We start from the raw sequence: 26,058 nt of genomic DNA on the forward strand, positions 1-26,058 counted from the left end.
TTATTGCTAGGGCTGACACTTAGCACATTTTACCTTGCGAGTGTCTTAACAAGACATCCAATGCACATGGGGGAATCAAACTAGTCAAGGAGTTGGAAGGAGGTTGAGGGATGGGGGAGGACTGGACTGGGACAAAAGGCTCTTGGAATGGAATCCAAAATTCCTGAGTTTCAACATCCCTCTGCTCTAAGCAAATATCTGTGAAACCTATTATCACTGGCCAAACTGGACAGTCTCTATGTAAAAGAATAAATGGACACAAATCAGCTGTCAAGAATTATAACATTCAAAAACCAGTCAGAGAACACTTCAATCTCTTTAGTCCCTTGATTACAGACCTAAAGTGGCAAATTCTTCAACAAAAAAAAAAAAACACACTTCAAAAACAGACTCCAACGAGAGACTGCTGAATTGGAATTAATTTGCAAACTGGATTCAATTAACTTAGGCTTGAATAAAGACTGGGAGTGGATGGGTCATTATGCAAAGTAAAACTATTTCCCCTTGTTTATTCTCTTCCTCCCCCCCCCAGCTGTTCCTCACACGTTCTTGTCAACTGCTGGAAATGGCCCACCTTGATTATCACTACAAAAGGTTCCCCCCACCCGCTTTCCTGCTGGTATTAGCTCATCTTAGAAGTGAGCTGTAGCTCACGAAAGCTTATGCTCAAATAAATTGGTTAGTCTCTAAAGTGCCACTAGTACTCCTTTTCTTTTTGCGGATACAGACTAACACGGCTGCTACTCTGAAATTTATCAAAGTGTGTGTCCCATCCCCCTCTAGTGGCTGCTCCACATAGCAATAGTAGGTGGTCATCCTCTATCCATTATTCTGTTAGCTCAAGTAGCAGAAATCTTTGTCATGGATCTAAAAGTTCCAAACCTGCTGATGACATATATAGGTGTCAATGATTTGACAGAATGGATTAGTAACTGAAGCCAGATCTCCTGAGTCCCAGTCCAGTAACTTAACCACCCAACCAATCTTCATCTTTCACAATGCCATGATATGGGCCTTTGTCTTTATCACAGTGGTCTCAGTTCCAGCCTCATATATATAGGTGTCAATTATCACACAGCGTTTCTTGCAGATTCATTGCAGATTCTTCATTAATGACCTGATTCAAAAAGGCGCTGAGCACCAGTAGCTCCCAGTGACTTCAGAAGGAACTCTGGGTCAACGGCACTTCCGGAAAAAAAAAAAAAAGTGGTCTTATGGGTGGGATTTTCTACTCTTCCTCCACTGATAAAAGTTAATGAGAAAAATGTGCAGGACTTTTTCAAGTAAAAAAAACCAAACAAACAAACAATCATTGACATTTTTTGATTGTCAAAAAATTTCAGCCAACTATAGAGCTAGTGAAAAGCCCCAAATATTTTATCAAAAGTGTTTTGGTTCTGTTCATCAAAAATTGAATTGCTAAAATGCTAATTAAAAAACACCAAATTTGGGAAATTTTGACCAGCTCTAGTTAAAAAACTACCTTCTGACTCCAGTGACAGAGCCCGAATACTCAAATTCCATAAAAACCCTATCCAGAATATTGTGTGTCATTCTTCACTTTCGTTTCTTTATGCAGCGCTTGAATATTGATTCCCCCTTCCTTGCTGCTATCAAATTCTTCAGCTTCTGGAAATGGGAAAGGTTGTGTTTCTGGATGCTCTTGCGTGACTTCTAGACCAAGTTCTTGAGGGGCATCAATATGGTTCTATTAGTGGGGAGGAAACGGATCTCATCATTTTTAATCACATTGTTCCTCCTCCCACAGTTCATCCTCTTTCTGTGGTTCTTCCTGCTGCAGCTTCTGCTACTTACAGAGATGTTGGTTCCTGGCTTTTGACCTTACAAGGTGGAGAGAGAAATCTCATTGTCTACCTCTTAGCAGGCTTGACTGATGACTTCAGAAAATAATAGTCTTAGGTGAGTTGAAGGCCGGGTTAACTGGTACTTAAGTGATGAGACTCCTACTTCATGGCTATTGAAAGTCCCAAAGTCAAACTCCAGATGTGACCATCCCTGAAGTCTGGGGAAGTCTTGAGTTAAATCTACACATTATGACCAACCTCTGTCTCTATAGTTTGCCAAACAAAAACCCCCCGATCCAAACACTCCCAAACTGTAGGGAAGTTTGGACTGAGATCCAGAATCGAACTTCACAGCTGGACCCTAATGCTACAATGGGCTGAGACAAAACTCTGAATCCAGATACATGAACCTAACTTCTATTTTAGTAACATCGTTCTTTTTGCAATGGGGGGGGGGGTTCAGTGAAAATGGCATTCCCAACTGAGAGCGTTTGTCATGTGTTCGCTGTACAAGAGCATAGCAAAAAGAGGTCATGCTCCCTAGGTCACCTTGAATTCCGAAGGAAATTGTGGGCTATGCAAAAACATCATGCACTCTGTATGGTGCCAAGCTGACAAGTGTATGATTTGAAAAAGTGAACTTGGGTATTTTGAGTCTTTTTACACGTGAATGTGAGGTGTGAAGAAGAGATAAGTGTGAAACAAAACCCTTAATCTGGACATCCACAGTCTGAGGATGAGGGTTTGAAATGTGTATCAGAATTTTTCAGCACTGGTCAATTGCAGTGTGAATGGCTCGTGCCCCCACATCACTATTATGGCTTCCAATCTATCATCTGATACGCTGGTATAAACGCACATTCCACTGAAGCCAAAAAAGAAAAAGTTACTCATGTTGCTAAGGCATGGAGCTGGAACTCAGAACATTGGTGTTCGATACCAAGCCCTGCCAAAGAAATCCTGCGTGACTTGTAGTAAGTCAGTCTTTTAGTGCCTCTGTTTTCCACCTGTAAAATGGGGATAGTAGTACTTTCCTACTTCATGTGGGTATTGTGAGGCTAAATGGATTATCAATCATTATTAAACACTAGTCACTGTTTGTGAGCTGCTCAGATAACATCATGACGGGGACCATGTAAGTAGATAGATAGATGAATCATTTCAGTTGTTGGGTTTGGTGGGTGGGTGCTATGTTGTGTTTGTGGACTGTGATATACAGGAGATCAGACTAAATGGTCTACTGGTCCCTTCTGGCCATACACTCTATGACTCTGAATCTGCAATGTCTGCCACCAGACTGCCTCCAGTGCCAGGCTGTGGGGCTGTTACAATACTTTGTGGGAGTTTTGCTTGTAACTAAGACCATTAACATGACTCCTGGATGTGAGAAGAAGGGAATATCAAGAAGGAGCAGGGAGGTGGTATCACCTCTGTTTGCAGCATTAGAGAGACCATTACTGGAATACAAAGATATGTTGTTGCTCAAATAGAAGTTATGGGCTGGATGCAGGAATTACTGGGAGAGGTTCTCTGGACCCTGTTATGCAGAAGATCAGGCTAAATGATCATAAGGGTCCCTTCTGGCCTTAAAAATCTGTGAAAGTGACTTGCTAAGGTCCCAGAGTAGGTCTGCGGAACAGCTGGGAATAGTCAGTGACAGAATTGGGAATGAAACCCAGGAGTCCTGATCCCCAATCCATTGCTCTAATTACTAGACCCTCATCCCTATGGAGCAGAACCTTCTTCATTTCCAACTCAGGGAAAAAGAACACAGCAGCTCTGGCATGCTGTTGAATAAAGATTAAGAGGAACTAGTCATATATTTAAAACCCAAAATTTAACTCCTCATTTATTGGTCTCTTATGTAAATGGCAAATAGTAGAATTTTCCTTCTTCTGTAGCTTAGCCGCACTAAATAAGAATAAAAACTACACATCCTGGCTTAAGTCAGATTTGCATTAGCTGTTCTTCTAATAAAGCGGATCAACTTTGCATAACGGTGAGCTCAATGATCGTGGGATCGGCACTGCCGTAAAAAGAAATGAGAACTGGGCCTGCTATGGTGCCAACAAAAATGCCACAAGCAGGTCATTTCAACTGAGACTTTACAGTGTATTAATTATTTTGTCATTATGCCCAGCTCTGCACTACTTTGCATCTTGTAGAATTGTTTATAACTGTGCAAGCTAGGTGTAAAAAAAAGCTACCAAATCAGAATAGTCGTGTTTTACACCACTAGGCACCCATGTAAATAACTACACAAGGTCAGTCAGACAATAGTTTTTCCATATGCAGTATTTTTAAACTATAAAATACTAAGGTGAATTTTCAGTACTTGTGAGAGGCTTAGTTGCTAGCACCGGAGACTTCTGCCAACAGACTTGATCTGTGTGTCTAGCCAGTGCTCCACAAACCCACTTTGAAAAGACCACTGCTAGTATGAGAAAGAAGTTTGGCCCTTCTGTCCATTAGCTTCTTTGCTGAAACGGTTAGTTCTGATGCAGAGCTCTGTCCCCCAGGAATTACACTGAAGCTGTCAATATATTTCAGTGAAATTACGAAAGGTGCCAGCCTATGTGAATTCCTGGAAGGGTGGGCAAACAAAAACAAAAAACAAAAACAGCCCTGCCCCACAAATAGGAGCGGGACCACAGGCAGGTGATGTGCGCCTTCCTGCAGCAGCCACTCATGTTACAAAAAGAGAGGCAGAGGGCAGGACAGATTTGAACTAGTGACCTAGAAGTGAAAGGCTTATTAGCCAATTACCAATCCCCTGAGACATGTAACCCAACTGCAAGCTGGGGGGGAGGGGCGGGGAGAAATGTGGCCAGTTACACCAGAGATGAGTTTGCCCCATTCATGGCTTTGCATTCTGAAATAAAATTACAAGTTCAGCCATAGCGTGGCTGTGATGAGCAACCCTTGTTCTTTATCTCATTGGGGATATGGTGCATGCTATACAAGGCACCTGTCTGCAGAAAACAGAGAATGAAATAGCTGTTTACACATCTAGAAAATTCTCCTGAATAATACAGAATCTAAAACAAATAAAATGATTAAGTTAGATTTTTCCATTTCGATTGCCCGCATAAGCAAATGAGAACTGAAACTATACAATCATCTAATTTCATAAAGATATACGAGTCTAATCTACACTAATACAGGCAGATTCTCTCAGTCACACCATTGTAATCCAGAGTGGAATTAAATCCAACTTCAGTGGAATTACTTCACATTTACGCTAGTGGACCTGAAAGCAGAATCTGGAACTGATGATGTGGCCCTAAAGGACTGGGCAATGGTCCTCTGGGGTCATTCTAGCAACCAGGGATCGCTGGAGAGCAAAGGAATGCCCGCTAAACTCGATTTTCCTTGATCATACCCCATACACTGATTGGGGCCAGCTAAGGGTGGTGTAGTTGTGGCTAGGCCGGCCCTACACTGGAGAATTGCTCATGGGACTATTACAGTCTCTTTAGTCGCTGCTTTGTTTCAAGCAGCACAAACTCACAATCAGATTTCTGAATCAAAAGCCTTTGGCTCGACAGGGGAGCATCATGCACAAGGTGGGAGGCCCTCACAGTTCTAGCTCCCCTCTGCTTACAACGATGGGGAAAATGTCAGTAACTTTACACTTGGGATCACATGTTGCTTTATAAAATTCCTGATGTTAAGGTTTATTCCCAAATGTAGGGAACTTGGGCCAAATTCATCTCTGGTATACATCTATTGACATCAATGGGCTTACATCAGCCTATGCATTTGGTGTCCTTTATGTTTGTATTCATTTGTTGTACCTTGTTAAGAATACAGATATGAGGCATTTTCTCCTGCATTATAATATAGATATCATCTATGGTACAACATTGGTTCTTTCCCACTGGTCTCAGATACTGTGCTTGAAGCTGAAGGAAAATATGTTCCTTCCAAGAAACACAGATCAAAGGTGAGAGCTTAAATTCCATTAAAAAAAAAAAATCCAATTGGCCTGAAACAGGAAAACTATGTGCTGTACTTTGGAAAAGGAAAAAAAGTGACATGCCCTTTAAAAGGTATATTGTCTCATCCAAAGGCTAAACACTAGAAAGCCCTGGAGAGTCTTTATCACTGGACAAATCACTTCTTTGACCTTAATAGTCTACTACTAAAAGACAACAGCAAGAATATCCTCTAAAGACCTGCCTATCTGTATCATTTAATGAGTGTTCGCTAGATCAGCCCCTTATGTTTCTCATCTGGCTTTTGGGCCAGGCTGACCTTTTTACAGCCAAAGACGCCCTCATTAAGACAGCTGATCTCTTAGTAAATGTTACGGCTTGTCAGGAAGAGCTTTAATGCACGGTAAGTGTCTGTGAAACAGTCGTGTAACGGCCTCGCACAATTTCCTGCATCAGTACCCTTTAAATGTCAACCTGCCTGAAGGAATGATCTGTAGAATTCTATTAGCCTCCACCATTAAAGTATATTTGCAGAGATTAATAATAAGACTTCAGAGAGGTGATATTAATACATAAAAGGTATTCTCAGAGTTAAAAACAGACATTTCTCAATCACCATAGAAATGAATGGGATTTCAGAAGAGGATATATATCAATACAAAAATATTTATGTTGCTACTCAGAAATTCTTTGTGATGTAGAGAGCATGGCTTTGATTTGAGAACACAGGAAAGGTAGGGAATTAAAATAAAAGGTTTGCATTTTACTGTTTTCCTTTTACTGACTCATACGGCAGAAGAGCTAATCTTAAATTTAATTTTTGCAAAAAAGATTATGGTTAAAGATGCACAGTTCTCTGTATCAAGAAAGTACAGACCATAGACTGGGACACTTCGTTCATTTTTAGCATGCTATCTAGCTGCTGGCTTATTTTACAGCAATATGACAAGCGACCTGACTTGTATGAGGATATCACTGCACTTTTTAGTTCATGTTTATCTCTAAGTAGTAGTAAAGATATTCATACAGAACAGCCACTATTTTGCAGGATACTAAATTCTGAGCTACCAGAGCTAACTAGTCTTTTAGGGTAGGATTTTTAAAAGCGCTTTGGCATGATTCATGCAGGATGAATCCGTGATGCATAAACCAATCTCAAAATCAATTTCTCTTTCTATACACATTTGTGAAGTACAGATCACACCCTGTATCTGCGGTTGCTAAACAGCAAGCATATCTGAGGACCGTAATAAAATTCTACTTATGTTTTCCATTTTGTGCTGTAATGGGATATCATGAAGTTGACAGAGAGGAACATTAAATAAAAACTATTTGACACTCTACCAAAACTTCAAGAAAGAAATATTTTGAATAGGTCTTTTAATTAGTCAAAAAATTGAGAAAAAAATTCTAGCTGCCAATAAGACTGAACCCGAAAAACTTGAGAGCGTACGGATTTCTGTTTGACTTATAAGGGAGCAGGGGCAGGTTGGAGGAAGGCAAAATGAGTCTTATAATAGGAACCCAGTTGTAATGTCAACGACGCAGAGATTACTGTAATATACCATTTTTTCTACTCCCTTATCCTGGTAAAAAGTGCTGTAAACCACAGCAGCTTAAGTGTCAGCTCTAAGACTAGCCCCCAGCTACGTGGGTGCTGTAGCCACTACCTGCTCAACTGGACACAGGGGCTCTCAACCAACTTGCTCTATATCTCTCCATCTTAGTTGCTTCATCGGCACGTAAAGGGGGAGGAGATTTTCAAAGGCATTGACTTTCAGGGGGAGCTGGGTACCTAACTGACCTTTGTAAATATCCTCAAACTGTTAACTCAAACTGTTAATAATAAGGCTAAGAGCTTCTGATGGCAAGTGCTACAGCAGTGCAATGTATTGTTATTGCCATTTATTTATCAGTTAGTGGATTGGATTGGGCTGTTGATTAACCCAGGAGTTTGAAGGTTTCTAGTTTTCCTCAGGATAGGCCTGATCCAACTGATGTCAATGGAAAGACTCCTGATTTCACTGGGTTTGGAATCAGACCCTATATACCTAAGGACAGGACTAATACAATTTATTATGCTTTGAAATTGTGGCAGAGCACTTCTATGTGGGCCCACCCCATGAGAATATTCAAGAGGGAATAACTCTGCATTGGTAGAGTCAACAGGCACCAAAGCCAGAAGCTGCATGGTTTAATGAGACATTTTAGCTTCATTGAAAAGTTAGCTAGAAATGCCAGGGAGAGGAAACAGATGACAGACTCTTACCTGGTCAAGTTTGTTGTAGAAATCTATACTTGCTGCACACAGGTACCTCCCGAGCAGCGTGGCATGGGTAGTAAAGACTGTGGCAACAGGAAGTTTCCTAAATCGAGAGAGGATTAGCCCAGCGCCTGCCTGCCATTCATGAAAGTGAGCAATCAAGTTGGGCTTGTCATCAAACTGGCTGGAGAGCTGAAAACAATGTTAAAGGACACTTGTGAAGTGCACTGCCTCCTGCTTATCACCCCATTCTCAGCAGCTCCCCAAGTGTCTGCTTACTTCTAAATGAAAAAATCCTACAGCATTCTACTTGACCACAGCCCTGACCAGTTGGTAGAGTTGGCTGGCTGTGAAGGGAAGTACATGCTGCATCATGTCCCCCAGTGGCACGCTCCCCCAGGGAGCTCTGAGAGAAACAATTTTCTCTTTTGCTATTTGAACCCCAGTTTAAGAAAACCACGAGTGACTCAGAGTTAATTGTTTGAGGGAAGATAGAATCTGGCAACTTCAGGAAGTAAATTGCCCTTGGCTTTCTGTGTGGAGGCAAGGACAGTTTGTGAGTAAACACCTAGTTGCTGGTCATTGGTAGGGGGAGAGTGAGATCACTACAGTAAGAACTCAGAGATCCAAGAAGAAACATAGGGTAGAAATTACATTAAAGTAACACCCCATGCCAGACGTGGCTTTCCATGGAAAGAATGCAGTGGAACTGACCAATCTTTGAAATCAGAGATATGCTACAGCCATGAATTTGGATCCAGACCAGGAGTGAAATTTCTTATCGTTGGAGAGGAAGGTTTCAGATTTGTGGTTTTGGGGAGTTACTGAGATTCCAAATTTGATTTGGATTCATATCAGATCCAGGTTTGAAGCCACTATTGTTCTAGATTTTAAACCCGTACCTCTTTAAAGAACCAGGCAGTTAATGATCCAAAGATCAGTGCATCGTTGGCCTCTCTGTCACTAAAAGGGATTCCTATGTTGCATGCATCCCAGAATTCTCCTTTCCATCTGTCCAGATTCCAGGCTGCTGATCCTATGTCAAAGAGCATAACATATGGGCTGCCTTCTATCAGCCATCTTCCAAAAAATACCTGTTAATTAGAGGCAGAGGTGTTAGTAGAAAAGGCCAATTTCTCGAGGAGTGTCCTAAACTGAGCCAGCAAATTTTGCATAGAAACCAAATTTCATGTGCAGAAGCACAAGCATTTGGGAATGACGTGGGCATTCCTGTGTGCACAAGATGGATATTTGGAGTTTCTCTTGGCAATGTGCAGAGGAAAGCTAGTCCAAAACCAGGGGGAAAAAAATCCAAGAACGATTTGTCAAGGTTTATTTTTACTGAAATTTGAAAGATTTTAAGCCACTCTATAGTTGGTTGAAAAAAATGGGAAGAGATGTGAAAAATCACTTTTTCTATCAAAATATTTGTCATTGTTCAAAGTGACAAAACTTTCAACCAGCGCTAGTGATGATCACATTTACCGACTTAAATAAGAGGTGTAGGCACTTGGCAGGATTGGACCCTGGGAACCGTAACTGCCCACTTCTTACACATAACCTAATGGGCATTTGAGGTGCAGTGTAAGGGTACAAAATATCTACGTCCAATTTAGGTGGCTTACTTGAAAATCTGGACCATGGGATCCTTAGAACCTGATTTTCATTTACTCTAAGGCCTCCTCTACACAATCAAACTTAAGTTACACTGGGATAGCTAAGGCTTTCAACCCTCACTGAGGGCATGGCTACACTGGAAACTTCAAAGCGCTGTTGCGGGAATGCTCCCATGGCAGCACTTTGAAGTGCGAGTGTGATAATCCACCTCCATGAGGGGATTGGCTCCCAGCGCTCAGAGCCTGTCTACACTAGCGCTTTTAAAGCGCTCAGACTTGGTGCGCTCATGGGGTGATTTTTCACACCCTTGAACCAGTAAGTTAGAGCGCTATAAAATGTAAGTGTAGACAAGCCCTAAGTGTGCATGCAGTTATAGTGATATAAAGATGCATTATACCATCACAGCTATTCCTGTACAGGAAGGGGAATAAGATATACCTGCCTAAGGCATCTTTATACTGGTATAACTGTGTCCATTTTAGTTTAAAAAAATTACCCCTCTAACCGAAACAGTTACCAGTACAAAAACTGTGTAGAGTGGGACTTAAAGCCTCATCGTCATTAACTTTAAAGGCTTGGCTACACTTGCAAGTTAGAGCTCATTAAATCAGCCCCGGGCGCCCTAACTCCTGAAGTGTCCACACTGGCAAGGCACTTAGAGTGCCTGGCCTCTGCAGCTGGAGCGCTCCTGGTAATCCATCTCCATGAGAAGCATAAAGCTTGCTGTGCCCTGGCTGAAATGCACGGGTGTCAGTGTGGACAACGTGTTGCATTACAGTGCTATGATTGGCCTCCGGAAACGTCCCATAATCCCCTGAGGTCAAGTGGCCACTCTTGTCATTGTTTTGAACTCAGCTGTAGGAATGCAGATATCCCCTTTCAAAGCTCCGTTTCTGACAGCCGGCTGCTTATCTGCTCCGGGACAAAGCAACCCATTACTGTGGAATGCTGCTGCTGTGAGAGTGTGTGTGTGTGTGTGGGGGGGGGGAAGTCTGCTGCTGTCTGAACTTATAAGACAGCATGCTGAAATACTCTCTGCCCCTCAAAACACACTGTTCCTCCCCCCACCTACACACACAACACACTCCCTGTCACACTCCACCCCCCCCTTTGAAAAGCACGCTGCAGCCACTTGCCCGCTGGGATAGCTACCACAATGCACTGCTCTTTGTGGCACTGCAAGAGCTGCTAATGTGGCCACACCAGTGCGCTTGAATCTGGCAGTGTAAACACACTGTGGTGTTTTCCCTACTGTGCTCTCCGAGGGCTGGTTTAACTCCCAGCACTCTACACCTGCAAGTGTAGCCAAGCCCTAAGGCCCCATTACACCACTCGGACAGTGCAAAGGGGCCTCAAAGTGAGTCTAAATGTAATTTGTGCCTACTTTAAGACCTTACTGTAAATGAGGATCAGGCCCTTACAGTGTTATTTCATTACATAAATGCTTGAGTGCCCTGATCAGTTTGTGACACAACCGTGGAGCCTAGATGCATACATTAATGGAAACTACAATTTCATTATAAAAGACAAAAACTAAATTTGACGTAACAGGAACACATTCGTCAGTATTGTCTGTTTTGTGCTACTCCAGCAAAACAAAGAAGAGGTAAACCTAGCATAACTGGCTGGTTAAACTGGTGTTTATGGCCATTTTGCATTTCAAGAACAGGTCAAAGTATCTGACTGGAGCATAAAAGTGAATCTGGCCTAAAAGTCTATAGTTATTGTCCATTCAAAAGAGAGTTTGCTAGATGGCAGAGACATGTCTTTGTAATCAGTAGTAGGTTCATATTTATAAACCTGGGTAAATAATTAGCTTTATGAAAAGTTACACTAAAACCTGAAGCAGCCACTAAATTGGGAACATCACTCTGTACTACTGTCTGAGGATTACCAAATTCCTTACAAATATCAATGTGTAATAGCCTGGTTCCACTCTGAAAAATAGGCTTTGCAAAAAAATGGCATCAAGGGACTCCAAGTCTATTGACTCTTGATGCTTTCCAGGTCGGTGTGCACAGTTTACAACTCAAGAAATTATTTTCCCACAGTTGATAGCCCTGCATACTCCACCTGGAATCTGAGATGCAAACTCTCTCTCTTGGGCATCAGCACCAGTAATAAAGATTGTACAGGCCACATTAGACCTTCTCCTATTCTTGTATAACTCCCTTGTTGTCAGTGGGCTTGCACAAGTGTAACTGTTTGGAATTTAGTAAACAATTCTGCTGCTGATGCACGGAAGGAAGAGAATCTACACCACCTCTGTGAAAGAAGTGAAGCATTACGGTCTCTATTTTACAGCTAGGGAAACAGACACAGAGCTACTACGAGATGTGACAGAGATCACACGGGACACGTTTATCTGAACTGGGAATTGAACTCAGATTCACCAGGTCCCAGCTTTGTACACTGACCACAAAATTCTTTTCCCTTCCCTTTTTTGGGAATAAGAATTAACGCAACACCTATGATAAGCACGATACTAAAATGAGGGGACCGCACACTATTTCCAGAGCTAAACTGGCCTTAGAAAGCAGGTTCTTGGTCAGCAGATAACTTTTTTGATCCCACTGTGGTTCAGCTATATTTAGCTTTCAAACCTACCGGAGTGCTAGACAAGTGAAATCACAGTATGGTGAAATGCTATTCTCTTTCAGAGTTTATTCAGCAGCAAGAGAAGGCCAAATGCAATATAAGAGAATTACACAACAGTTCAGTCAACTTAAGGTCAAATTATGTCTACTGAAATCTCACTGTATTTAGGGACTGGCAAAGTAAGTCATTAATCCAATTAAGTAGACTTGCAGATAAATGACTCTTAAAACATGTAATTGGATAAACTGGTTCTCTCTCAAAAATAACCTTTAATGAGTTGACTTTGCTACTCTAACGCTGAGTTAACGGTTCTGAGCCTTTCCTGTTGGGACACTGACCAGGACTACAGAGTCAAGTGGAACAGCAAGAGCATTAACCAAAATTGTAATCTCCTCAGCATCAGTTTAGTTGCCATAGGGAGCAGTGGCAGATCTCATTTACCTGACACCCTTGGCCTTTCAAGGTGTCCACTGCCTTTTTAATTGCCGGGTTCGGAGGCTCGCACACCTCTACCTGAGTCTTCACATTGTGCTCAAAGTAGGGACCAATCAGAAAATAATTTTCACCCCATTCGTCAATTGTAATTTTGGCTTTTGTCTGGATCACAGTGTAGATGCCACCAACTGTAAAAGAAAATAATAAAAGAGTATCATGTTGAGATGGGCATAAGGTACAAAATTCAGATTCAGGTTGACCTACCTGGTGGTATAGGTCAGGTCCACCTCCAGTTTAATTACTTTTCATATTCACAATTCTGGGTGAAATCTTGGCCCTAGTGAAGTAAATGGGGGGGGGGGTTGCCATTAACTTCAATAGGCTCAGAATTTCATCTCCTGTATTTAAAAATGGGATGTTCTCACATCCAGTCCTCATGTGGTAATTAAATATTAATCCCATAGCACTTTGCCTAAGAGTAGGAGCGTTAGCTAAATATCCTAGCTTAAATATCAATTGAGTCATTATAGGTCACCTCCCGAAAGTTCTTCTATGAGGACACAGTATACTTTCCACCCTCAACTGTTATCATCTGTTACACAACAACCACTTACTATTCTATTCTGTTTTTTTAGGTCATGCCCACTAATGTGGAATCAGTGTATTGTGTTATTCTTATCCTTATGTCTGGCTGTCCCCTATCTGTATAAAGCACACAACAAAAATCTTGGATCTGCACATCCCTGGAAAGTTTAGATTGGGGAATTCAAACACTGGCTCAGGGCCATTCCTATATTTTCTATTGCCTAATCTAGTGGTTGCATATAGGGTATACCTAAGCTTTTTGTTTTGGCAGTTGTCATTTTTAAAGCTAATTCCTTGTGATGTGGATGCCTGCACCGGGGGAACTGAACTGACAAACCCCGATTTATTACACACAAGCCACTAGAAAGCATCAGGCAGTAATGACTTTCAGCTGCTATTGACCTGAGCTGGATTTGAAATAATGTCTTTTTCTTTAAAGGCACTGTATTTCACCACTAACACAAAGAGCCGTTAATGCTTTAATTTTTATAACATCTTCCACTGATATCAATGTCTTCAACATCTTTCACGGGTGTGTTATACATTATATACACAAACAACAAGTAAAACAGAATACCACATTAGCAAGTAAATAATTAAGTTAACAGATAACTAGAATGAAAGAACAGCGAGACAGGAGTGCAGATCTTTTTATGAGAGGGAAATCCACCAGACCAGGGACCAAGATGAACAGAAGCATAGTCTTTAGATGCAGCAAAAAGAAAGGAAGGTGGAAGAACAAATAAATCAAAGTCTAGGTATAAAACTACATGCCAGAGATCCGATTCACTACTGCATCAGTCCAGTTTTACACTAGCTTAGCTCCACTGAGTTAAACTGAAGAAATTCAACAGTGAATAAAGCCCAAGGGGCATACCCAGGAACCATATTTAACATATACAAGGGAGATGAAGATCAGAGAGGTTTAAATAATTGCAACAAAATTAACCTAATAGCCACTATATGATTTGAACTGCCCCAAATGCAGAAGCCAAATGAGTTACTAGAGCTGCATTCGCAAAAAGAAAAGGAGGACTTGTGGCACCTTAGAGACTAACCAATTTATTGGAGCATGAGCTTTCGTGAGCTACAGCATCCGATGAAGTGAGCTGTAGCTCACGAAAGCTCATGCTCCAATAAATTGGTTAGTCTCTAAGGTGCCACTAGTACTCCTTTTCTTTTTGCGAATACAGACTAACACGGCTGTTACTCTGAAACCTGTAGAACTGTATTGTAATGCCCCCACTGTGTCATGAATTATTTGCAAGGCTATAGATGTTATATAAGGGCCCGTTGCTGTGATTCTTTCTAGATACTAAGGGCCAGATTTTAAAAGGTATTTTACAAATCTGACCCTTCATTTACCATGAACCCAGTGGAAGCTCACATTGCTCAGCACTTTGGAGGATTAGGGCCATGATTAATTAAAATGGATCAGCTGACATCTGCAGCAAACCTCTTGCCAAATCTGATTTCCCTTTGGTACTGTGGAATTTAACATTTTTAAAATTGTGCCCCTATAGAATGCTGATGTACATATAAACAAGCCTCTGGGCATGCAAATCAATTAAATGGAAATGTTCAGACTGGAAATAAGGTGTACAGTGAAGGTAATAACAGTTTTTATCAGTGAAGGTAATTAACCACTGCAACAGTTTACCAAGGGTACAGTGATTCTCCATCACTTGCAAATGTTAAATCAGCATTGGATGTTTTTCTAAAAGTTATACTCTAGGAATTATTTTGGGGAAGTTCTGTGGCCTGGTTTATACAGGAGATCAGACTAGATGGTCACAGTGATCCCTTCTGGCCTGGGAATCTATGAATGTATGAAAAAGTATAGATACAATTATCTAGTTTGCATTTATAAGTTTTATGTACACACTTAAAAGTTAGCCCCTACATTAAAATCCTGTTCTTTAAAAATAGACCACCTTCTGAGGAGCGCAAACAAGAAAACATCTGAAAGACTCATGATCCATAGAGTTAAAAATAAAGCAACATGTTATTGTGCTTATCAGCCATAGCATTTAGGTCTTACAATAAAAACAATGCTGCTAAAATTCCATAAAATAAATATGAACCATTAAAATTGATCATAATGCAACAAAAGAAGAGTCTTTGCTCCATGTTTAAAAATGTCAGCAGCAAATCTATAGCTCAGATGGTGAAGCTACAGAAATAAAGATAAAGCCAGCCCCAGTTCTTCCCTTACAGGTCATTAGGGCCAGAAACCCAAGAAGCTGGCCTGTAGTCAGCAGTCGATATGATGATTGTTTAATCTGGATCAGGATTTAGGCAGATCCTGTGTGGTGACACAGTCTGCAAGCTTAGAGAGAGAGAGAGAGAGAGAGTATCTGAGTAACTTGTCTAAACACAGAAGTTGCATCTTTTTAACTATACTGATATAGTTAAAGCAGTGCAAACCCCAACTGTAGATTCAGTTATACTGTTATAAATATACTTATGTTGATATCCTTATTCCTGTAAGGGAATAGGAATAAATTATACTGATCTAAGCCAACTTTATCTGTCCTCTGGTGTCCATGCCTTGTTGTGGTGGGACAGCTTGTGTGCTCTAACAACCCCCAGAGTCTGTGGCAGCGGGGGCTTTGTTCCTGACAGGTTCAACCATGGTGGATTGGTCTGTGGGGGAGGGGCCAGACAAAACTGACACCCTAGTCCTCCAGGTTGGGGGTTAGGCACAGGACTAACAACCCTGTCCCGTAAAAAAACAAAAATGTGTTAAGGAAACAGCGATGGAGAAATCAACCATTAGGGTGTGTGATGGCCTTCACGAGTCAATGACCCATATGACGGCCAGTGGTGAAAGCCGAAAGGAGCACTTCAGTCTTCATGCCAGTGGCTTCAACACCAAGACAAAAACCAAACGTGGTTTTTGGAATGTATGGACAATGTACGAAACAGGGAAGCCAGCTCGGGTCACAGCAGAGATGAGATGCTACAGCTTACATATCCTGGGTGTCAGAGAGAGCAGATGGAAGGGATCACGAAGATTAACAGCAGCCTCTCGAGAAACTTTGCCGTATTCTGGATGGGATGATGGACAACACCATGAGCGTGTTGCCATCCTTTTGCCATCCCCAGAGTAGCAATAAGATGGACACCTGAAGGGAAGTGAAAATGAGGCCGCCTGAAAACAACATTACAAAGAGCTGTGGAAGCCGAGCTGAAAAAACCTGGGGCACAGCTGAGGAACCATTGAAAGACTTGCCAGAAACAGACAGGAGTGGAGGAGCTTTGTCACTGTCCTAAATGCAGGAGTTGTAATGGGAACATCATGATAATGATGAGGATGAAGGCATCTTTATACCAGTTTAACTGGCTCTATTCTAGGAGTTGTACTGGTATAACTATTTAATTTAAAAGATTGTACAATGTAACCAAAATAGTTACACCAGTGCAAAACCTTTGTGTAGACTAGTTCTGAAGGAGTGACCCAACTGCCATTGACTTTAGTGGTGCAAGACCAAGCCCTGATTATCCAGCAACCTCAACAAAGAAGCTGTTTTCAGTTTACTACACCTGAGTCCTGTCTCTTCTCTGTGGCAAAGGACCCAGTCTTAGGATCAACAAGATACTTTGGGAAGCAACCACTTAAAGGTCTACAGGGAGACATTTTCAAAGGTAGGAATGGCAATGATGCACCCAATGCTCACTGAAAGGGGCTGCCATTTCTGCCTGTATTCCTTGAGTTTAAGGAGACAACAATAAGCAGCCAGTTAGGGAATGGAGCTGAGGGTAGGTTGCATCCTCTTGCTGCCAACTCCAATCACATTTCTGCTGATGCATTCTGCACCAGCTGCAGGTGATGGATCAGCTCCTTACGGAGCCCAGTACAGAGTTTGTTGCCATAATCCCGATGCAACGTCACCAAAGTATGTATCACGGTTACCAGGTCGGTGTGCGTCATTCTTAAAATGATAAAACCGGCTTTGACCATATTAGCACGTGAAAGACTGAAACAAGGCTGGGAAGATGAACAAGGGGAAAAGAAGGGGGCTGATCACAGTGCGCACCTTATTCTGTGCTATGCTACATCATGTCAGTCTGATTGTAGGGCAAGTACAATTGCAATGCATTGTTTTACTACCTTTGTTACAATAAGGATTGAGAACTTTAAAATCAAAACCTTAATTTTTTTTTTTTAAATGCAGTAAATTCTGCAGAAAACTTGCCACGAAACCTGTGGAGTATCTGGCCCCAGCCATTTCAGTTGTCCCTCTGTTACCATGCAACTTGTGAAGCACAGATGTCTCTGTATACATGTGTAAGAGAACTGGGCATGGGAAGCTGGTACATGCAATTGTATGCATGAAGAAGGTGATGGACATGCCTCAAAAAAAAAAAAAAGACAGGAGGGGAAGAGTTGACAAGAGGCTGGAGTAATTTATTACACATGGAAATTCCAGTTTATACCCTAAAGAGACGTCACACAAAGTTTCTTTCAAAAGGCACGGTTAGCTACTTTGAATTCATTGAGACTACTGTGCAAGTAAGCAGTCCATTACTCACTCTATTGACTGCAGAATCCCGTCCAAAGTGAAAAATGGTTGGGGAAAAAAAAAAAAATCAGTCTTTAATCAGTTTCAGCATTCCAATGAGCCTGTTGATTCTTCTCTAATATGGAGTTTTAGGGTATCAAATGAAACGTAAGAGAGCATCCCATGATTTTCTTGAGACGTTTATACATGCTTCTGGCAGCAACATCTGAAATCCTATTTTCAGGGGCTGGCTTTATAAAAAACAATGAAATGAGAGATGGGCACGAATTTTGCAAAATTTGGATCTCAATCTCAAATTCCCCCAAAGTTCAAAGATGTTTAGATCTGACAGGTTTGGTCTGGCCTATTATAGAGATGGCAGGTTAGCTGCAAATTTTGGATACATGTCTGGTTTTGGATTCTGACATCCACTGAAGCTTAGTGTTATTCAGAACTAGATCTGAACTTTGCGGTTTGGGGCAGTCTCTAGTTTAAGAGGCCACATATTTTAGCCCTAAAGTTACTGGGGCATGCGTAGACTGATGTACAAAGTTCATATTTATGCCTAGCATACACTAAAATCAGCATCCCACCGTTCTACTGAAAACATTTTGTTATGCAAATTGATATTAGTCTAACAGTCCTCCCACTGACACTGGCAACATAGGGCCAAGTTTACTAGTCTATTGATGTGATACACCTCTTTGTGTTTTGATATTAACCTTCACCAAACAACAATGGGGCACAGGCTGGAATTTACTTTCTTCCTTATTTTACTCTCCCTTCTCTTCCTTTTTTCTGTTCCTTCATTTGTTTTCTTTACTTCTTTCTAAACAGCTAGTGTATCATCTGTCTGTTTCTATGCATGCTTCAGAGCAAGTCAAAAAACATGCCAAGAAAAATTTCCAAGAAACAAAAATAAAGTTTTTCCATTCAAAATTATTCAGTTTTGACCAAAAATTTTGAAATTTCATTTCAGTGGGGAAAAAACCTCTCACTTTTGTTTTTGCTGTTTTAAAAAAAAAATTCCCCACCTTTTCCAAATAAAATAATAAGAGGGGAAAATAAGTGTGTGTGTTGCGAGGGGGGGGGGTCCCACTAAAACAAAACAGTTTGAAATATTTTGTTTAGAAACTTTAAAAAACAAAGATGAAAAGGATTAAAACTGATTTGTAAGAAAACGTTTATTTCGTTGAAGACACATTTTTGTGTAACAAATTTTGCTGAAAATTTGACCAGTTTTAGTTTTTCTCCCTCCAGTCTAAATTTCCCTTCTTCCTCCATGTTGTGCTCTTCCCATTCTATTTTTAAACACCTAGGAAGACCTCAGATACTATAGTGGTGGGGCTCATAAATACCTAAATAAATAGGTACATCAATTACACGCACACTACGTACCCACAACTCATTCACTTGACTCCCTCACCCCAAAAAACTAATACAACTCCCATCCCCAAAGGTGAGAGGGAAGAAGGAGCTACAGAGGAACAGCTGGTGGAGGAATGGAGCCAGAGAGATGGGAAGAAATGGTACACAGGGAAATGGAGGTAGAGACTGAAGCTGGTGTATGGACGGGGAATGAATTCTTCTCCAGGCAGCTTTGCTTTTTCAGATTAAAAGAACACTGTTCCAGGAGCACTGTAATGGGCCTGAACACTGAGTGAATGGGTTTATATTTAGGTAGTGATAAGAACTGGTCACCTGCCTAGAGTATTTTCTTTTTTTGTTGTTGAGCATTGTACCACTTTAGATCTTTCTTTGTTTAGAAGACAGACTGAATAATACAGACAATATGCAAAAAGAGAGATGCTAATATACATATTAATCAAACATCTCAATATAGTTATCAACTTCATAAAGTGACTAAAAACTCTCTCATCAAAGCAATGGAAACCTCGCTAATCCAGGCTAATGACTATGGCAAGTAACAAAATTAGTGCGTAAGAGACAAATTCTCATCCTCCCTGAACAGCTTGAGCAAATTGACTTTTGCCGGGGACATACAAGGTTTAAAGGGATGAGGCAAGGACAACGAGGAACTGTGTAGCCTCTCCATGGATGCTGCCGCAGTCTTTATTAGTGGCCTATAACATCCATCTATTAGATATTTCCACATGTGTACTACTGTATAAGGTGGGTGCACAACTGGTTGGGAAAGATTCCTCAGAGAGTAGTTATGAATGGTTGGTTCACAGTCAAGCTGGAAGAGCATATCAAGTGGGGTCCCACAGGGATCTGTCCTGGGTCTGGTTCTATTTAATAATTTCATAAATGATTTGGATAGTGGCTTAGAGAGTAGACTTATAAAGTTTGTGGAGGATAGCAAGCTGGGAGGGGTTGCAAACTCTTTGGAGGACAGGATTAGAATTCAAATTGGTCATGATAAACTGGAGAAATGGTCTGAAATAAATAAGGTGAAATTGCATAAGGATAAATGCAAAGTAGGACACTTAGGAAGGAATGTCCAACTGCACAAATACAAAATGGGAAATGACTGCCTAGGGAGGAGTACTGCATAAGAGGATCTGGCCAGGGGTTATTGTTGATCAAAACTAAATGAGCCAATAATGCGATACTGTTGCAAAACAAGCAATCATTCTGGGTTATATTAACAGGAGTGTTGTAAGCAAGTAATTCTTCCACTCTACTCAGCACTGGTAAGGCCCAGCTGGAGTACTGTGTCCAGTTCCAGGCACCGCACTTCTGGAAAGATGTGGACATACTGGAGAAAGTCCAGAGGACAGCAACAACAAACATGAATGATGAAAGATCTAGACAACGAGACTTATGAGGAAAGATTGAAAAAATTGGGGTTGTTTAGTCTGGAGAAGAGAAGTCTGAGGGGAGACATGATAGTCTTCAAGTATGTACAGGTTGTTACAAAGAGGAGGGTAATAAATTGTTCTCCTTAACTACTGAGAACAGGATAAGTAGTAATGGGCTTAAAAAACAGAAAGGGAGATTTAAGTTAGAGACCTTAGGAAAAACTTTCTAACTGTAAGGGTAGCTAAGCATTGAAACAAATTACCTAGGGAGGTTGCAGAATCTCCTTCATTGCAGGTTTTTAAAATCAGGTAGACAAACACCTGTAATGGATGGTCTAGAAGATAACACTTAGTCCTGCCTCAGTGCAAGGGACTGAACTAAGAGGCCTATCAAGGTCTCTTCCAGTCCTACATTTCTATGATTCTATTGAGGCTTTAGACCATAGATCCATGTAGTTTGTGGCCACTCTACACAAGGCCCTGTCCTTTCCCTAGCTGGCACCAAAACCCTCCCTCTGTGCTACTGAGGAGTGAGCACAAAGTGGAGCACTGCTTTACAGCATGTAAGATGCATGCTTCCATGGCCTGCCAACCTTGTTTCACTTCCGCAATAGACATGTGCGGTTCTACAGCTTTCCAAGCCAGGCACCTTCTGCAAAAGGGAGTGTTTTGCCCTTAAACAAACGAGCATAATAAAAAAGCAAGGAAGCTCATGCATTACAAGTTACATTTTGCTCACTAAGTTGGATGGGTATCCTTCATTTTAAATTATTCATGATACGACTAGTATATATTGTGGTTACATTTGGGTGACTAGTTCTTGTTTACATCAATATTTAGGGAAGAGCTTTGATTAATGCCCAAATTTGCACAGAGTGCTAGAAATGCTTGCTCGGCCACCCTACATGTAATATCTTTGCTTGTCTGGGAGTGAGGGTGTTAAACAGAGAAGATGAAAGACTATTGAGTGATTTCAAATAAATACAAGTGAGCTTTAACTCAGCATGAGCAGTAGCAAGGAAAAGAGATATAAAGGGGGGAGGATCAGAAAGCTCTCTTGACCGGAGACACTTTGAACATGTTCCACACTCAGAATATGGAACAATATGCCATGCTGAGACAGAAGATAGTAAAAGGCCATATATACTATCCTGTGGATGCATGGCTCCATGCCAACTAAATGGAGCCAGCAAGAAGGAACACTAGACAGGGAGGAAGTGAGGCTCCTGAGAAGTAATATACTGCCAGAGAGCAGTAAAGGGGGCTTAGCTTAAATGAAAATGAGGCCCAAAGTAAGCCTGGCTTGTCTCAGTCTCCCCATCTGTCAGGAAGGAACCCAGCAATATTTAAATCTTGGGGAGTGTCAATGTTACCTTGATTGATTGGTCCATCAGCCCTCATAGAGAGGGCACCGATCACAACACGTCGTTTGTGTTGTTTTAGCCATTTCTTCAGCCACCCGCTGGCCAGGCTGTCAGTGGCACCAGACACCTGATAGGGGTTCTGGGCTGCGGCGCACTATGCCTGAGCCCAAGCAATCGCCAGCCTCAGCCTCCCAAGTAGCTGGGATTACAGGCGCGTGCCACCATACCCGGTGGGGGTGGGGTCAATGTATTTGCCTTTTCCCCTTTGCCTAAAATTCTGTTCTTTCTTTTGCAAAGGAAGACACGATATCCTTTCCTATGTCCTAATATTTCTTAGGCCCTTTTATCCTTTCCTATGTCTCACTTTCCTATGACTCTAAAGTTCTGCCCACCCTCGCCATGGGAGACTTATAGCACCAGAGATTTCTCTAGGAACTACTGCTGTTTATAAAAGTGAGGTCACCCTATCAGGAAACAGTATCAAAGCACATGACTTAGATGGCCCAAACACACAGGCAAAATATCCACTGCTTGAAGGAGCACAAGCTCCAAAGACCTTGCAAAAAACATTTGCTCAAATATATGTATATACATAATAAATAAATAAATATAAATAAATAATAATTAGAACAAGTACTTCAAACCAGGATGGATTAAGGGACAATTTGTAGGAAGGCTCTGATGTAAGATATAAATTGTTTGCTATGGCTAATTCAATCAGTGCTAAGGTTCAGGTTGACATAAAGTATAAAGTCATTACTTGGTGTAACTGCTAGCACATTCTGTTCAAACTTGTTGAGTTCCAAATCATTTAATTGGACTGGATTAGTAGGGTAAATCTGTGTAGCTTCACTGAGGTCAGCAGAGCTACATCAATGAGAATATGGCCCATTGTGTGCTTTGTAAATGCACAGAAAGAATTTACACTGTGGATTTAAATTATACGTTATATAGAACCCTTTGATTTAGCCAGATTTCTGCTGCCATCTACCTGCCAATTGCTTTCCATGCACATTAGTAAAAATAAGTGTTATACTTGCAGAATACTCCAGGTAGAATTCAGAGTAGCAGCCATGTTAGTCTGTATCCGCAAAATGAAAAGGAGTACTTGTGGCACCTTAGAGACTAACCAGTTTATTTGAGCATAGTTAGTCTCTAAGGTGCCACAAGTACTCCTTTTCTTTTTGCAGGTAGAATGTTAACCCTAAGACTATCCGTTCCTCTCACTTACATTTGTAATCTGTAACATCTGAACCCTAAAAGACAATCTATTCCTCAACTAATCTTCTCTTTATTTATCCCCACAGGCAGCAAGATACACAATGTCAATCATTGACTGGTAGTAACTCATTTATGCTGCAACATTACTGCCTTTTCCCCTTTGCTGAACTCATGCTGCTTTGTTGAAGTAGGACAGCCCTATTAGCACTTTAAATCTGAAGTTACTCTGGCAGAGAGGTCATATTAGCTAGAGCAATGTGCAGAGTTCAAATATGATCCCATGCACCAACCATGAAAGCTCTCATACAATGTCTGCCTTTAGACATGCTTGTAAATATTTGGCTAGATTTTTAACTGGTGTCAACTGATGCAGCCCTACTGACTTCTCGGTTCTACTCCTGATTTCAGTGGAGCTATGTCGATTTACACCAGTTGAGAATATGACCTTTCATTCTGCAAGGGAAGGCTGAAGAAAATCACTGCACTTGAATGTAATTACTGTCTTACAAATACTTATTTTCATGCTTTGCATTCACAAAGATTTTGCATCAGTTAAAAAATCAGTCTCACAGACATATACAGCACAGCAATACAAACACAGTAACAGCCATATATCTACACACACAGATATGCACAACACTTACACACTCGCCCATGTTTTTGTGACTGGTGCACAAAAGTCTGTACATGGACAAATATACATACATGGGTTACACACTTGCATTCTGAATAAGCACACAGATATAGCACATATACAATCACACGTGCTTCCGTGCTCACACATGTACACAGAATGACACACCTCTTTTGACAATTTCCTAAACTCTCTTCCTAAATAAAACATCTAGCTGCATTTATGAAACATTCATTTCCACAGTTCCCACTTAATATTTGTATCCATTCCCTCCCCACACACACATTATATATATATATATATATACACACACACACACACACACACACTACCCCAAAGACAATCATATTAACACATAAAGTGTGTACAGACCTTTATTGGTAACTTCCCAAGCGACTTCAAAGAGCAATAAATCCTCCACTGGCAGGTCTTCATCCTCCCACTGAGGAAGCCCATTAAGAGAGGTCACAGACAGTGATCTAACCAGAGGCATTTTGCTTCAGCGTTTAGCTCTTACAATGCAGGCTGCAACCTTTATTAAATTTATAGTTATTTTTGTTTCTCTCTTTGGTTTTGATTAGCAAAATCTGCCTGAGAGCTAGGCTTGGCAGAGCCAATTTACTCCACTAGCTGGGAGCTAATGGGTTTAAACTGTCTGACTATGAGTATTAAACTAGCTCAGTGAAATCCCATGGACTTGGTAGGCAGCTGGTAGCAGAGACAGGAATTCAAAGCTGATCCAAGCAGGTCTTGGCTGTTCTGGGGGCAGGCCTCTCTCTCAGAGGGAGGCAAAAATCAGCATCAGGTTTCTCAGCCACAGCTTTCAGTATCCACCAGACTCAGGAATAAGTGAAACTCATCAGCACTTCCCTGAGTAAATTCCCCTAGGGAAGACCTATAAATTTGCCACCTGAGTTGAGCCCTGCCCCTTATGGCTCCCATCAAGACCCACCCCTTCATGTTACACTCACTAATCTCTGTCTATTGTGCACCTGACCAATGTGATATCTAGGCACTTTCATGGTTTTGGTTTCAGGGCTTTCAAATTTAAATATTAAATATTTGTCATCACCGCAAAGAAAAGTTCTTGGAGATTTAATTAAGTTTACCAAATCTACCTCCTTCTGTTTCTTTGCTAGCCCTAGTTACCCCTAGCCCCACACACAGGCTTCTCTCTGGCTCTGCTAGGGTACAACACAAAGTCCAATGAGGTTAATGAACTGGCTTTGGATCAGACCCCTGAGCCTGATTCAATAAAGCACTTAAACACATACTTAACTTTAACAATGTGCTTGAGTGTTTTCCTGAATACAGGTGATTTCCTGAATCAGGGCCCTAATTCCTCCACTAGAGTTTCACTCTAGATTTCTTACCTCTCAAGGGTCTCTTTTTCTGGCTTCCTTCTGGCATGGTTTTATGTAAGTTCTATAGTAATGATCAAGAAGGAGAACTCCATAAAACCTTCATTAAATTCACAGATATATTAAATGTATGGTTTAGTGGTTTAAAACAACTAGCCTCTGAGTCAAGGTTCAGGGATCTATTCCACTCTCTCCAATGGTTCACTTTGTGTCTTTGAATAAGTCATTCAATTCCTTTCTCACTCAGTTTCCCTATCTGCAATATAGGGGCGACAAATAATACCTCTCACGGGAGACAGTGAGACTAACTTCAGAATGTTTGTCCAGTATTTTGGAATATTTGCAAGTATTTAAGTACAAATTACATTCAAATAATAATGTTATTACAACTGTGATTATTTAAATAAACCAGGTGTTATTATTAATGCTTGTTTATTTATTCACTGTAAACATGTGTAGGGACAAAAAATAGTCAAAGTCTTAATAAAAAAAAGGATGTCCAATTTTTCCCCATTTCTCAGCAGGCTATGGAACTGGTCAATGTTTTTAAAAGTGCAAAATGTTGATGAAGTTTTCATCAAAATTTCATAGTTCCATTAAAACGGAGGAGTAATCATGAAAATTCCCTTTTTTCTGTTTTGCAACAAGCTCTAGTGATCACAGATTTAAAAAAAAAATCCTAGAGATGTAGAATGGTTAAAGATATAGGTGTGACATCATGAAAGGAGCCTGAATCTGAGAAAGGAAGGAGCATATTCTCATGGTTACAACAGCAGACTGGGAGTCATGATCTCTGGGTTCTATTCACTATTCTGTAATCACTGAGATCTTGGGTAAGTCACTTAACCCCTCTGGGCCTCAGTTTCTTCAGCTGTATAATTGAGATAATACCTAGCCTGCAAGGATGTTGTGAGCCTTAATTCATTAATATTTGTTAAGCCCTTTGAGATCCTCAGGTGAAAGGTGT

The 26,058-nt window shown here is 41.0% G+C and overlaps 1 protein-coding gene across 1 annotated transcript in view; it reads right to left on the reverse strand.

The window, feature by feature from the left end:
- Positions 1-24,868, reverse strand: part of GYS2 (glycogen synthase 2) — a 70,460-nt gene extending 45,592 nt beyond the window's left edge. Inside the window, exons 1-4 of the mRNA XM_084640106.1 lie at positions 24,103-24,868; positions 12,663-12,844; positions 8,909-9,100; positions 8,013-8,198 (exon numbers count right to left, since the gene is read on the reverse strand). Coding sequence (XP_084496232.1) covers positions 8,013-8,198; positions 8,909-9,100; positions 12,663-12,844; positions 24,103-24,223 — 681 coding nt within the window. The 5' untranslated portion in view covers positions 24,224-24,868. The remainder of the gene's footprint in view (positions 1-8,012; positions 8,199-8,908; positions 9,101-12,662; positions 12,845-24,102) is intronic.
- Positions 24,869-26,058: the final 1,190 nt, after the last annotated feature.

The sequence above is a fragment of the Lepidochelys olivacea genome, assembly GCF_965140295.1.
Source record: "Lepidochelys olivacea isolate rLepOli2 genome assembly, chromosome: 1".
NCBI classification, from domain to species: Eukaryota; Metazoa; Chordata; order Testudines; family Cheloniidae; genus Lepidochelys; species Lepidochelys olivacea.